General features: G+C 38.2%; 1 protein-coding gene across 1 annotated transcript in view; it reads left to right on the top strand.

The window, feature by feature from the left end:
• Nucleotides 1–10791, top strand: part of STYK1 (serine/threonine/tyrosine kinase 1) — a 24568-nt gene extending 13777 nt beyond the window's left edge. The window contains exons 6-9 of the mRNA XM_007958228.1: nucleotides 2764–2972; nucleotides 4942–4982; nucleotides 5921–6017; nucleotides 10587–10791. Coding sequence (XP_007956419.1) covers nucleotides 2764–2972; nucleotides 4942–4982; nucleotides 5921–6017; nucleotides 10587–10791 — 552 coding nt within the window. The remainder of the gene's footprint in view (nucleotides 1–2763; nucleotides 2973–4941; nucleotides 4983–5920; nucleotides 6018–10586) is intronic.
• Nucleotides 10792–14910: the final 4119 nt, after the last annotated feature.

The following is a 14910-nucleotide window of genomic DNA, read 5'->3' as shown; positions in this document are numbered from 1 at the left end:
GGGGGAGGCCTTCAACGAGATGGATTGATACAGTGGCTGCGATGATGGGCTCGAGTATAGCAGGGATTGTGGGGCTGGCACGGGATCGGGCAGTGTTTCGTTCTGCTGTGTATGGGGTCACTATGAGTCGGAAACGACTCGACGGCACTTAATAACAACAACAACAACAGGCTACCTGTTACAAGGTAGCCTAACATCATACTATTTTTCTTACTTTTAACAACTTCAGCATTAGTACATTCATTAATTCTTCCCATTAAGGTATAATTCCTTTCTTTTAAAATATCAGCAAAGAAATAAAATTGCTAGTCACTGTTTCAGGGAGTTTTGGTGGCATAGTGCCTAAGGCATTTGACTACTAACCAGAAGGCTGGCAGTTCAAACTCAACAGCCACTTCTCAGAAGATCAGGCAATCTACTTCTGCAGAGATACCGCCTCAGAATCCCAAGGAGGGGTTGCTATGATTTGAATGGACATGATGGCAGTGAGTTTGTCACTGTTTCCTCCTTCATCATCAATGATTGGAAAGTAGTATCACCTATACTGAGGAGCTGTGGTGGCACAATGCCTAAGGCATTGGACTGCTAACCAGGTTGGTGGTTCAAACCCACCAGCTGCTCAGTGTAAGGAAGATGGGACAATGTACTTTGTAAAGATCTACCATCTTGGAAACCCAGTGGGGGTCACCATGAGCCTGAATTGACTCAACGGCAGTGGGTCTGATTTTTTATTTTGGATCACCTTTACCTTTAAAGAAAAAACAAAACAAACCCTTGTTTAGTAATCACAGACCTCAATCGATAACTTTTTAATCGTGTATAGTTATCAACTTCTCCATATGCCTTGAAAAGTCTGCTGGGGAAATCAAAAGAAGAAAACCAAATCCCCTGCCACCGGGTCAGTTTTCACTCACAGCAACCCTACAGGACAAAGCAGAACTGCTCCATGGGGTTTCTGAGGCTGTAAGACTTTACAGAAGAAAACTGCCTCATCATTATTCTATGGAGCAGCTGGTGGGTTTGAACTGCTGACCTTTCGCTCAGCAGCCCAAAACCTTAGCCACTGTCCACCACCAGAGCTCATGTGTTGGAAAAGGACACCAGTAAACCAATGTTATCCAGGTGCAATCATTCTCAAATGCTTTGTTGCCTACATTAGAATCATTTTGGGTAATTCTTTTTTTAAAAAAATGCATTTTATTGAAATATAATTTATATACTGTGAAACAGACAAAACTAAAGTGACGTGGGTCAATGCATTTTTCTTTTCTTTTTCTTTTTTTTTTTTGGTCAGTGTTCCCTCCCCTCCTCTCCTACCCCTGGAAACCAACAAAGAAAATTTCCCTCCATATGTAAACCTTTCCTTGACCCTCCACAACAACGAACTAATACTATATTTGTGTCCTTCTGTGACTGACTTATTTCACTCAGCATAATGTCCTCCAAGTTCATCCATGTTATCTGGTGTTTTGCAGACTCTATATTATTCTTTAATTTTGGATAATTCCTAAAGATAAATTTTGCCACGTCCCTCTTTCTAGAGTTTTGTTTCATAAATCTGGGGTAAAAATCTTACGTTTTTTTAAAAAGCTGTCAAGTGATTCTGATTTGCAGCTTGGTTTGTGAATTACTAAGGAGCTCTGGTGGTGTAGCAGGTAAGGCATTTGGCTGCTAACCAGAAGGTTGATGGTTCAAACCTACCCAGTTGCTCCATGGGAAGAAGATGAGGCAATCTACCTCTGTAAATATTTATAGCCTTGGAAACACAGTGGGGGTTGCTATGAGTTGGAATTGACTTGATGGCCGTGGTTTTGGTTTTTGAGAATTACTAGTAGAATTTATAGTACGTCCTATGAATTAGAATACACCTACTCCTCACTTACGAACTATCTCATTATCCAACATTTTACATTTATGACAATAGTAAAAAATCTACTCTCCAACTATTTTGTTCATTAATAATGTGTATCAAGCAATGAGGAACACTGAGGTGCTAGGTCAGAGTAATGCAGGCTGTGACGGTTAATGTTATGTATCATCTTGGCTGGGCCATGACTCTCAATGAATGGTTTGGCAATTATGTAATGATATAATTTGGCAGTTATGTTATGATGTAATTTGACAGTTATGTAATGATGTAATCATCCTAAATTTTTGCATAACACCAATTTTCACATAATGATCTGCTCTTTGGAACTTAACCATGTTGATTAGTGAAGAGTAGGTATACCTGGTTACTACCACTTAATAACTGTGTGGTCTTGTGTAATTATTTAGATTTCTCTAAATGATACTTGCCCTAACTCACCTCATCTAGTTATTTTAGGGCAAAATGAGTTGATGTAAAACTCTACATAAATTAATTATTATGATACTCAATTTTGTTGTTTATCTCTTTCTTCATTTTTTTTGCTACTGCTAGAAACTTGTGACCTACTATTCTTTTTTCCATTGTCTAAGTAGGTACTCTCTGAGAAGAATGTGAAAGAATCAAGGGTCAATGCTTGACAAAGTGGGTGATTATACTTTCAAATCCAATATTAGTGTAATTTGGAGTATTTACTCAGTTGCAAGTCCTAAACACAATGTAAGAATGTCTGAGGCATTAGCATCAATTATTCGGAAGTGATATGTTATCAATGAGACGTATTCAGGGTAGAAAATGCCCTTGTCTCTTTTAGGATTCCTAGAATTGGCTTTCCTTTCCTGTAGCCTAAGCCATGACCTCAGATATCTGATCTATCTTTAATTATATCTTGATAGGAATTCCTCCAAGATAAGCATCTATTCCATGGAGATGTGGCAGCCAGGAATATTCTGATCCAGTGTGATCTCACTGCCAAGCTCTGTGGACTAGGCCTGGCTTATGAAATCCATGCCCGAGGGGCCATCTCCTCTATTCGAACCATACCTCTCAAGTGGCTTGCCCCAGAACGGCTTCTCCAGAGACCTGCTGGCATGAGAGGAGATGTGTACGGTTTGTTTCTGCCTTTTGGATTTCTTCCCTTCATAACCCAGGTGTCCTCTGACTGATAAATGTGATTGGGTTGATTGCTAATTATGCCTACAAAGGAAATCTTTTCCAAGTATTCTTTCTATGTTAGATTAGCAGTCTTAAATAGGTGTCTTAGTTTCTTAGGGCTGCTATAATAGAAATACTGCAAGTGGGTGGTTTTAAAGAACAGAAATTTATTTTCTCACAGTTTAACAGGCTAGAAGCCTGAATTCAGGGCACTGGCTACAGGGAAAGTGCTGTCTTTCTTGGTTCTGGAGAAGGTCCTTGCCTCAGCTTCTGTAACCCCAGCATTCCTTGGTTCCTTGGACATCTTCACATAGCATCTGTCTTCTTATTTGTGCTTGCTTATCTATAGGTCTATGCTACTCCTTATAAGACTGGAATGATTAGGTTTAGAACCCACATTATACTGACCTAATAATATAACAAAGAAAACTCTATTCCCAAACAGAATTACATTCACAAGTATAGGGGTTTGGATTCACACACACACACACACACACTTTTTTTTGGGGGGAGGGAAGGGGACACAATTCAATCCATAACAATAGGAATGAAAAAAATAAAGTATCAGTCACAGCAATATGTGAAAATTTAATCTGGGAGATGTCCTCTTATTTGATGGAAGCTGGGTCCACTTAATCAAAAGGTCAATTAAACCAGAAATTATTAAAGAAAAATAAATACACGTATTTCAAATATTTTATTTTTCCTTTTAATACATTAATGTGTGTTAATTTATCCATCTTTTGAAAGAAGGCAAAGGCTTTTTCTATGAGTATAGACCTGCAAAACAAAGTTACATGTTATGTTTCTTGTGTAAATAGAATCCAAAATGAATGAATTTTTACTTCCAGTTTGGGATGATTCTTAGTAGACTGAGAAATTTAAAGACAACTGTGGAGTGATTTGACTGCAGACTTAAATGGTTATTTTTCCTAATTTTCTACAGTCATCTCACTCATAGTTAATCTGACTGCACTTTCTTTTTAGCAGGTTATTTTTATAGGATATTTTTAAAGCATTCCACATAGCTTTCAGAGAGAGAATACCTCCTGCATTTATTTTTAGTCAGCTTACATAATATTTAATTAATCATAACTACAGTTATATGTACATAAACAGGATTGTAAAGAATCAAAATTGACTTTTGGTACTAATATAACTCAGCTGCTTGCAGAAACATCCAGGCATAATGTAAAATATCCCATGAGCCATGAATGTCAAAGGGAGCAGAGGAAATAAGCTGTTAGTTAATATGGTGAGTCACTTAAGAGACTTCCATTGTTATTGTTTCATTTCACTGACATCTGCTTTTCAATAGAGATCTGGAGATAATGAACTTCACTGGAAAATAATACTCATTAATGATGATATCGTACAATATTGAAATACACATATCTCTCAAATAATATATTGCTTAGGCAAATGCTTATTCCAACTATATATAAAGCTTGCTCTGATAATATGTTTTTTCCTAGACTTGGGAAATTGGATATTCTTAGGAAATATGAGATAAATAATAAATGTGCATGGCTTTCTACTAAAAATAAGGGCTAGAGATGTAGCAGAAAGGAATGGAAAAGCTGAAAAAGATGCAGAGGGGAATTTCTTCATGCTTGAGTGAGTGTGTTTTTCTGTGTGCATACACAAGGACAATTTAGCAAATAATAGGAGACATCCAATAAGGTGAGATATAGAAGAAAGGAGACATAGATCCTATCTTCAAAGAGATTATACTGTAAGGGGATTGGATGGAATACTTTCTAATGGGACAATTATGTGGCTTATTTTATCAGACACCCACCCTCAATTCTCTTTCATTGCCTTTTTTATGGGATTCTTGTCAAAGTCTTCTGATATTTAAGTGAACGCTCTTTAAGAAAGGCCAAAAAAAAAATTAAGCAAATTGGTTTCTTTTACAGCTGGTCTTTTGGGATCCTCCTTTATGAGATGGTGACTTTAGGTAAGGAATATCCCCAAACCAGTGTGTCTAAAACCAAAACCCATTGCCACTGAGTGGATTCCAACCCATAGTGACCCTACAGGACAGAACAGAATGGCCCCATAAGGTATCCAAGACTATAAATCTTATATGGAAATTGACTGCCACATCCTTCTTCCATGGAGTGACTGACAGGTTCAAACTACTGACCTTTCAGTTAGCAACCTACAGCTTTAACCACTGTACTATCAGGGCTCCAAAGTAGTATGTACCTGTATGCAAATATGGAAGTATGTTTATTTGGGTTTTCAATGGTATATGCTTTGAGAAGGGTTTTCAGTACAAGCTCTGCAGTCTGAACTGAGCTGACGTGCACACTAAGCCTGCTTCCTGATATAAGTCTTATAAAGTGATGATTCCTTTCCTAACCTGTTCCCACCCTCTATCTCTTCCTCTTTCTTTATCCTCTTCTACTTTCTTTTTCCTCTTCCACTTTCTTTCTTTTCCTCAAAAGTTTCAAGGGATGTTTTCAAATCCAAATGATAAACCTCAGAATGATCTTGCATTGAAAGGATGTTCAGGCTTGGTAAATGAAAAGGAAAAATGTTTTCAGACTGTATAATCCATTTGACTGAGAAACTATAGTATCTTCCCACATTTGGGGTGTGGAAGGCAAGCCTTCTTTCTCCCTTTGCTTCACTTTGTTATTTTCCCAAAGACTCAGAATTCCCCTAACTTATCATTCTTCCCACCCACCCTAGAACATTTTTTTTTTTTTAAATTCTCTAAACTATATTCTCATTTGATCACCTGGTACTATCCACATTATACCTGATATATTTCCCATGGCTGTATATTTCGTAGGCATTTGCCTAGGGTGGATGGAAAGTAGTGTTAAACTACATATTCTAAAGGACCCTTAAGTTTTGTTGATACTCTCATTATTTTCATACTGGCAGGGGCCCCACCATATCCTGAAGTCCCTCCTACCAGCATCCTACAGTACCTCCAAAGAAGGAAAATCATGAAGAGGCCCAGTAGCTGTACGCACAACATGTAAGTGACTTTTGAACACCTGTTCTTCCCTTACCTCAAGTCTTTTTCACTTCCCCATCAATCAAGCCCTTTTAATGTGGCCTTGAAGACCCCCGGCTGTCCTTTATGTGCTAATATACAGCCATGCAGTAATACATCGGCTCTCAAATCATATATGTATGTATAAAATACACACACATACACACAGTGTTGGGGCAACCACTGAAACTGTATTAGGAATCTAAGTTTGACAAAGCTTAGTTCCTCAGGAAACTTCTATGCATGCAGGTACAGTATTATTTTATTTATCTGAATATCAGTTTTATGGCAGCCTCAGATATATAACATAGCTGACATAAAATTCATTGCACTAGAGTTACTCATTCAGAGTATATTGGCTCTCATTTAATATTTAATGTTTAAAATTACTATCTGTTTTTCTATCTCTCAACACATTCAAACAAAACCAGAAAGGAATAAGAAGAAATTAGAAGGATAGGAGAAAAAGGGTACAATATTGTTAGCGGAAAGAGACAACTGGTGAAATCAGAATGGTGATCCAGGAAACAGAAAAATTAAAAATTACATGCAGAATTCTATTACCAATAAAATACACAAAAGGTATTTTTCTAGAACTTAAGGTTAAATTACGTATAAGAAGGCAGGAGAGAATATAATTTATTCTCTCTGAGAATAAGTAAATGCTACCTACTCTATGTTTGAACATTTCTATTAGAATTAATGATATTGTGTAAATTGTTTAGCATGGAAGGGATAATTTTCAGCATTTGTTTTTCCCAATAATAAATCGTATATTAATAATATATTACCAGATTATAAATGGTAGATGAGATATAATAGCTACATATATAAACATACACACAAATATGTTAATGGTTGAGTATGTTAGAATGAAATTGCTGACAAATATTTATTTCAGGTTTGTTATTGTTGTGTGCTTTCAAGTCCATTCCAACTCATAGCAACCTTATAGGACAGAGTAAAACTGTCCCATAGGGTTTCCAAGGCAATCTTTATTGAAGCAAACTGCCACATCTTTCTCTGTGGAGTAGCTGGTTGGGTTCAAACTGTTGACCTTTTAGTTAGCAACTAAGTGTTTAACCACTGCACCACCAGTGCTTGTATTTCAGACTTACCATGTGTAAAAGACTGTCTTTGATACTGGACAGAGACACATAGCTGATATTGAAGAACATAACAATTTGATGTGGGGATAGCTGAAATAATATAAAAATGAATGTAAAATGTGAGGTAAAATGGCAGAATGGTTAAAATCTCAGTTTCATGTTCTAGAGTCAAAATGACATGAATTCAGTCCTAGCCCTGTTACTTACTCTCTTTTTTGTCTCAGACAAATTGTCTCTTTTCTGTACATTGTTTATCTTCAAATGGGAAAAATAATAACCCCAGCACAAAGTTACTGTGAGGTCCCAATACTGTGTCTTACCTATAATAATTTCTTGGTAAAATTGACAGTATTCTTAAAGCAGCATGATTTACTAAGTCTCACTGGTAACATTTATGGAAGTGAGAAGAGGATTAGACTGAGCTTTACAAGGGAAAGTTTCACAGAGGAATTGAGATTTAGATCAGCCCTGCAGGAAATGATAACCATGGAGAGGGTAGTCAGAGAATTAGGCACGCAGAGTTGGGCTTTAATAATCACATCTAGGACATAGCAAGACACAGATTTGGCTGGAAGATAGTGGTTCACTTAGGCAGGGTGCTAAATGGGCAAGCAGGCACCATCTTTTGACCTCCTCTAACCCCACAAGAGGAAGACAGAATCACCATCAGTAGCCCAAGGCCTATTCCTGTGAGGACAGACATGCTGCCTCCCTCCAGCTCTTTCATCAACCTTGACATCAACCGTTCCTCCTGCAGCACCCAACACCTCTCTGCTGGGTTCAATAATTCACTGCGGCCATGCAGAACTCACAGATTATGAGGTTTATTAGGGAAGCAACAGGCTACAATTCAAGTTCAGGAACATGCTCAGTCTCTCTCAGCCTGCCGTCTCTCAGCTGACAGTCTCTCTCCCAGCGGTGTATGTCTCTCTCAGCAGTGAGTCTTTCTCATGTCACTTGACGGGCAGTGAAAGATTCCTTCTGCCTCTAGGAGGGCTCCTTTTGAGCCTGGCAGGGTGGCCAAACTAACCAATCCCAACATCAGAATTCTATCTACCTGAGAGAGAGCGAACTTCCAGAAAATTACTTTGTGTTGCTCCCAACAGAAATACCCTAGGTGGGTAACTTTAATAATCAGGAGCTACTCAGTTGCTCACAGCCAATTCCACGATGGAGTTTACAAAGACTTAAGGCTAGAAAAGCCACACTATGTAATTTACTGCACTGTACAGGGCCTATGCAGTTTATGCCCAAATGCTAACCTAAAGCCCTTCCAGCACCTGTGGAAGAAAGGCCTAGTGATCTACTTCCATTAAGATTATAGCCAAGAAAACCATATGGAGCAGTTCTACTCTGTAACATATGGGATCGCCATGAATCCAAATCAACATGAAGGCAACTAACAACAACAACATGACTTTGTAAATGAGGTACAGGGAGTCCCTGGGTGATACAAATGGTTTACATGCTTGGCTGCTGACCTAAAGGCTGGAGGTTTGAGTCCACCCAGAGGGCCCTTGGAAGAAAGGCCTAGTGAGCTCCTTCCAACAAATCAGCCGTTTAAAACCATACAGAGCACAGTTCTTCTCTGACACACATTGGGTCACGTTGAGTTAGAACTGTCGCAACTGCTTTTTTATTTTATTTTTTAATGAGGTAGAAAAGCTATGGGGTAGGATGTGGACTTCATATCATTAATAGTAGGAAACTACTGTAGGTCACTGAGCAGGGATGTGATGTGATGAAAAGTGTTTGAAACTAGTCTGCATTATAAATTCTCTGTAGACTGGACTAAAGAAAAGACAGGTTAAAGGTGGTAAATACTTTTATCTTGATTAAGATGATTTCCTGGAGAAGGTACATGTGAAGCTAAATTATAAAGGAGGGAAATGACCTATATTCATGGAAGGAGGCATCTGATTGAATTTTCTGAAATTGGTATGAATTACATTATCCCATGACATATTTTTCTGGCTGCAATATAGCTTTTACTAGTAAAAAAGTTGTAGCAGTGATCTAAAGCAAAACCAAACCCACTGCCATCAAATTGATTCTGACTCATAGCCACCCCCATTGGGTTCCCAAGGCAGTAAATTGTTATGGAAGTAGACTGCCTATTTTGGTTACCTACTACTGCTCTGACAGGAATATACCACAAATGGGAGGGTTGGAACAAACAGGAGCTTATTCTCTCACACTTTGGAGATTCTAAGTCCAAGTTCAAAATTCCAGGCTCTAGGGGCTGTGTGAAAGCCCCTCGAACTTAGGCTTCAGTTCTGCCTCTTGCTCCCAACCCACTGAAGCTAGAGGCATCACTTCACTCAGGCAGCTACTGGCTGCTGAGGCTAACAAGCCCAAGGTCGACAAATAAAATGGCACAGTCCCAATGTTACCAAACCACATGGCAAGCCATTAATTCAAGTCCATTGAAAGTCCCAAGGTTGGCAGAGCATGGCAGGCTGCTGAACAATGACATGGCTACATGCAGGGTTCAAGCATGTCATAAGCTAGAGACCATTCCCAAAACTGCTTCTTATATATGGGAAGCAGACCACATCCCTAAAGGAGCTACCCAGCTGCTCCAATACATTCCACCATGGAGTTAATTACCAATCTTACCACGGGGAATATTACATAGCCACTCAACCAGGCCTAGCCAAGTTGACACACAAACATAACTATCACATTGTCCCATCTTCCTTCCATGGTACAGCTGGTGGGTTTGAACTGCCAACCTTCTAGTTAGCAGTCAAATGCCTTAGGCACTGCACCATCAGAGTACTGATCCAGAATTCTGCAATTTAGTAACTAAAATTATGAGTTGGAACTGACTCGATGACACACAACACTAACAAGCCTGAAATAAATCATCGTTAGCAATTCCTTCTCATATACTCAATCAGCATTACCTTTTACATATCTGTGTGTATGTTTAAATAGCTAAAGAAAATATTTAACTTCTGAAAGAGTGATTGACTGTAGAGTGAAAAAGCTATTGTGTCATACTGGTTGTAGTTGAAAAATCTAGAGTCATTCAAGAAGACCTTGTTGATAAGATAAGGAGCCCTGGTGGTGCAATGATTAAAGCACTTCATTTCTAATAGAAAAGTTGGCAATCCAAACCTATCAGCCACTCCTTGGGAGAAAGATATGGTAATCTGCTTCAGTAAAGAAGATGGTCTTAAACCCTAAGGAGCACTTACTCTGTCCTATAGGGTCACTGTGAGTCAACGCAATGGCCATGAGTTTTGGGGTTTGGGTATTAATATATTAAGAAGATAAGAAGGAATGTCATTAGAATATGAGAGACAGGGCAAAGAGAAGTAAATGAAAGAATTGGAACTGCAGGCTTTTTGTTCAGGGTTGTTGTTGGGAGAGAGGTGACGTATTGCTCATACATTCACTTTGTCAAGGAAGTCAGTTTCTCTGGTTTCCCTTTCAGGTACAATCTTATGAAGACTTGCTGGCGCTGGAATGAGGACAACCGTCCCTCACCTAGAGTGCTACGCCTGCGCCTAGAAGCTGTTGCGCAAAATGCAGATGACAAGGCTGTGTTGCAAGTACCAGAGTTAGTGGTGCCTGAACTGTATGCAGCTGTGGCTGGCATCAGTGTGGAGAGCCTTCCCTACAGCCATACCATCCTTTGAGGACCCCCAAGAGAGAAACATTTATGTGTGACCACATGCTCTTGGAAACAATTCCTCCAAGAAAACTGAGAAATGGACTTTCTAGTGGGACATGAGGGAGAAATGAGACATGGATCCCAGGCCTTCCCTTACAGATTCCCCTAGAAACCTGAAGTGATCTTGGCTCAGGCTCTACACAGCAGACCCATGAGGCTGACAAGTACTTTGAGTCTTATTTCTGATGTCCCAGTCCTCAAGACTATCTTCAAGACCCAAAGTAGAAGTGGTGATAATGGAGGTTTTGGAAATCTGCCATGTTAGGTGAGGCATGTTACAAATGAGCTGTTTTACTCCCATCCCAGACAGTGTCCTCTTCAAGGATACTTTCATCCAGACTATTATACAGTCTAGAAAAATTAGACTCAAATGAGGAAACTGAAAGTCAATGAAGGAGTTCAAGAGAAAGAAAAAAACTTTTTTTGTTTTGCTTAAGAGTTTAAGTATGGACCAAGGCCATCCTTCCAAGCGATGGTGGAGGAAGGACTTAAATTCTTCAGTCCTGGTGTCCTCACGTAGGGCTGGAGGAGAACTATAAAGGAAAACTTCTGAGTTTTTCCTTGAGTATAGGTAAAAAATAATCTTTTTTTTTAAATCTAAGGCAGATGAACACTGTTGATATTGCTTTTAACAACAGGCTAGAGGAGTCGATTCATGAATAAGAGCATTGGATATATATTGTTCATCAGGCTAGCTTCTTAGTCTCTATAAAAAATAAGACTGAAGCTCGAGAGTCAAAGTTTATTCAGAAATGAAAATTCTGTGTGTGTGTGTGTTTAATAATTAGGAAACATGGAAGTTAAGCAAGAAAACCTTAGTATCCCAGGTCTTTAATAAGGGCTAGAAAAGATGTAGTCTGAGAAGGAAGGATCGTATCTTCTAATTTTGAATTATCCATTTATTTGCGTGAAACTTATTTTCTTAAACTAATATTTATTGAAGTAGTCCTGGTGACTTTTCTGGCATACAACTGCCTTATTCTCTATAATAGAGGTGGTAAGAGTAAATAAATAGAAGTTAATGCCAATAGAAAATTCGAGAGATGACTTCATTTTCAGAAAGGGATTTTTGCACACATAAAATGGAGATCTTACCTACCTCACAGGGTTGTTGTGAGGACTGAGAGTATTTATAAAGAATCTGTCACATATGTACTCAAGAAATGTAAGTTTTCTTTCTTTTCCATTCCTGCTCCTGAACTTTTCATACTTTTCATTTAAAATGTACGGGGTCTGAGAGCCTAAATCTGTCAATTATACTGCATGGCTGGATATGCCTTAAGATAGGTATGGTATAAATTCTATGACTAAAATGATGAAGTCATCCTTTTTGTGTAAGCTTCTGGATGGTGACAGTAGTCTCCTACTCTTTGAAAATATTCAAAATACCATAATGTTGGCAATTCAGTGGAACGTGGTGATCTGTGATTTTAAACAATGCTCTGGCTAACCTGGGAGTGACATCCAAGATGGATATAGGAAAGATGACTGACAGTGGAAAATTTTGTTGAAGTTGGAATTCTGCTGGAGTCATGAGGTGTCAGCTATCTGAATATTGACACTGGCAGCTGTGGGAATACCACAATGACAGATCGGGATTTAAAAGGATGGCAAATGGAAGAAGGAAGTAGAGTGGCATAGCACACAATGATAAAGTGCTGTGGAATTTCATAATTGCCTCTCAGCAGTTCACTTAAGTCAAATGTACAGAGTATTTATTTATTCAAATATTGTTTGTTTGTTTTAAATCTGTTAAGATCTTAACCTAGGTGGGTAGGATCCTCTGTGTTGAACACTATGATTGATGCTGGGCACAAGAAACAAGGCATGTTGGATTAACAGTATAGCAAGTTACAGACACATTACATATTAACTTGTACAGGTATTTGTTAATTACCAATTGTGGTAAGTGCTATGAAGAAAAAGGATATAAGGGAGTATGAAATGGAGACCTTCCTAAAGAAATGGCATTTAAACTGAAACCTTAGGGATGTGTGTATAAGCCAGATAAACAGTGAGAAGAAAACCTTTCCAGGAAAAATCCTGGGGTAAGAGAAAACACAGTTTGTTTGAGGAAATGCAAGGCGGTAAGCATGAGTTAGGGGGAAAGTGGCACAAGATAAAATGGAGCACTGCTCTGTCATCCCGTACATTCATGTTTATTTTGGGAAGAGGGAAGGAAGCAGGTAACTACTATTTAAAACATTTATCCCTAATTTTATTTGTTTTTCTGGATATAGGTCTGGAAAACTGTATATACAAATTGCTTACTCTAAAACTGAGTCTTCTCCTCCATTGGCCAGGCTTGTCCAAAAGGGAGATTCTATTTCTAGGGTTATATTTCTGGCATCTTTAACCTATCAGCCAAATTACATATTTCCAAGCCAATGAATGGAATAAAGTTGAATCTAAGTTAGAAATTTGTTTTATTGATTTGATTACCTCCTCAGAATCCAACTAGCAACAATGCTTTATTATTAAGAGATTTCCAGTACTACTTGGATACAGTATTTCAATGGGACCTCACAACAAAGTCATTTATCTTGGAATAGTCTGAACCAGTAGTCCTCAATTATGCTCATGCATAGTACTAGTGATTTCTATGGTAGACCAAGGTATTTTGTTGTTAGAATAATAGTGGGATTTTAAAAATCATTTTTAAAGAAAAAGTAATTTAATGGATAGAATTTTCTTAACTGTGACCATGCCATAATATTTTTTCTTAAATTTTGCTTTATCATAAACAAGTAGCAAATACAATGGAAAATTAGGAGGATAGCCTACTATGCTTAATTCAACAGACTGTTTTTGTTTTAGACATAAGCACTAGTGATTATGTATGTAGTAGTAGCATATCATAGTGTCATATACTGGGAAAAATTGTTAATTTGAACAAGGGAATTAAATATATTGTCATGTCATGATAATCTAGAAATAGCTCCAACTGCTCACCATGCATGAACTTATCAGAAATAATGGTGTGGAAATTTTGGAAGTTCTTACAAAAAATTAATACCATTGACTGGTTAAAAAATGCTATGATTGAAATTCTCTAGGGAAGGCTATTAAAGTAAAGAGAAGAGAAAGGTAAGTTGATGGATAAAGGTTGAAAAAGACCATGCCATCTATTCCGGCATTAAAAGGAAAAATAAATAAACAAACCACCGTACAGTACTGCTTTAGACCATAAAAGCTTACTGCTTACAGCTTACTGCTTTAGTCCTTCACCTGAATGACACAATTTTTGTTCTATAAGCCCTGACAACTTTTGTTCTATAAGCACAAAATCAAAGCTATTCAGATTACTAATAGCCACATGAATATGAAAGGCCATCATTTCTAGTATTTATCATTGGAAAGTGAGAATATGCTTCTGAAGATTGGAAGTAGGAATGATTTCACAGTCAAGTGCTTTAACCACTGTGCCACCAGGACTCCTTCTTGATAATTTTAAATCATGGTAAAAAGGCAAAAAAGAGGTGTATGGACAAAGGGAGCATGAAAGAGAGGTCAAAGAAAGAGAAAATTTTAGATGTAGGAAAAATCCATAAAGCAATTTTAAATATTAAGTTAACAACGATAAGAATGAACCATTTCTGACCAGTCCCCTAACTTGATTCATCCCCATGAAGCTGAAAGCAATGAACTTTTTTTTTTTAAATTTTTATTGTGACTTGAGTGAAAGTTTACAGAGCAAATTCACTTCCATACACCAGCTCACATACACTGTCTCATGACATTGACTACAATTTCCCACAATGCAACAGCTCCCTTCTTGTTCCTCCCCATAGTTACCTCTTCCCTGTGTCCTTCCCTCCCATGCACTCCTGTACTCCTGCCCCTGAAGCTGTCTCCCTGCACATACACTGCCCTTACTCTCCCGTGATTGATCTCTCCAAGGAGTGTATCTACCTAATGTAAATGTTCAGCTCATATGCCTGTCTTTTGCTTAGCTGGAAGCACAGGAGTGAGTTCAATTCCAGACCTGAAGGGCAGCTAGGGGGCATAGTCTCAATGGTTCCATCAGGCTCTATCAGACCAGCAAACATGGTCCTTTTTTTTTTTTTTTTATGATTTTGAGTTT

The sequence above is a fragment of the Orycteropus afer genome, unplaced genomic scaffold, assembly GCF_000298275.1.
Source record: "Orycteropus afer afer isolate SDZICR_OR568_19922 unplaced genomic scaffold, OryAfe1.0 scaffold00887, whole genome shotgun sequence".
NCBI classification, from domain to species: Eukaryota; Metazoa; Chordata; class Mammalia; order Tubulidentata; family Orycteropodidae; genus Orycteropus; species Orycteropus afer.
Note: the sequence above shows the minus strand (reverse complement) of the source record. Positions and strands in the feature narration are given on the sequence as shown.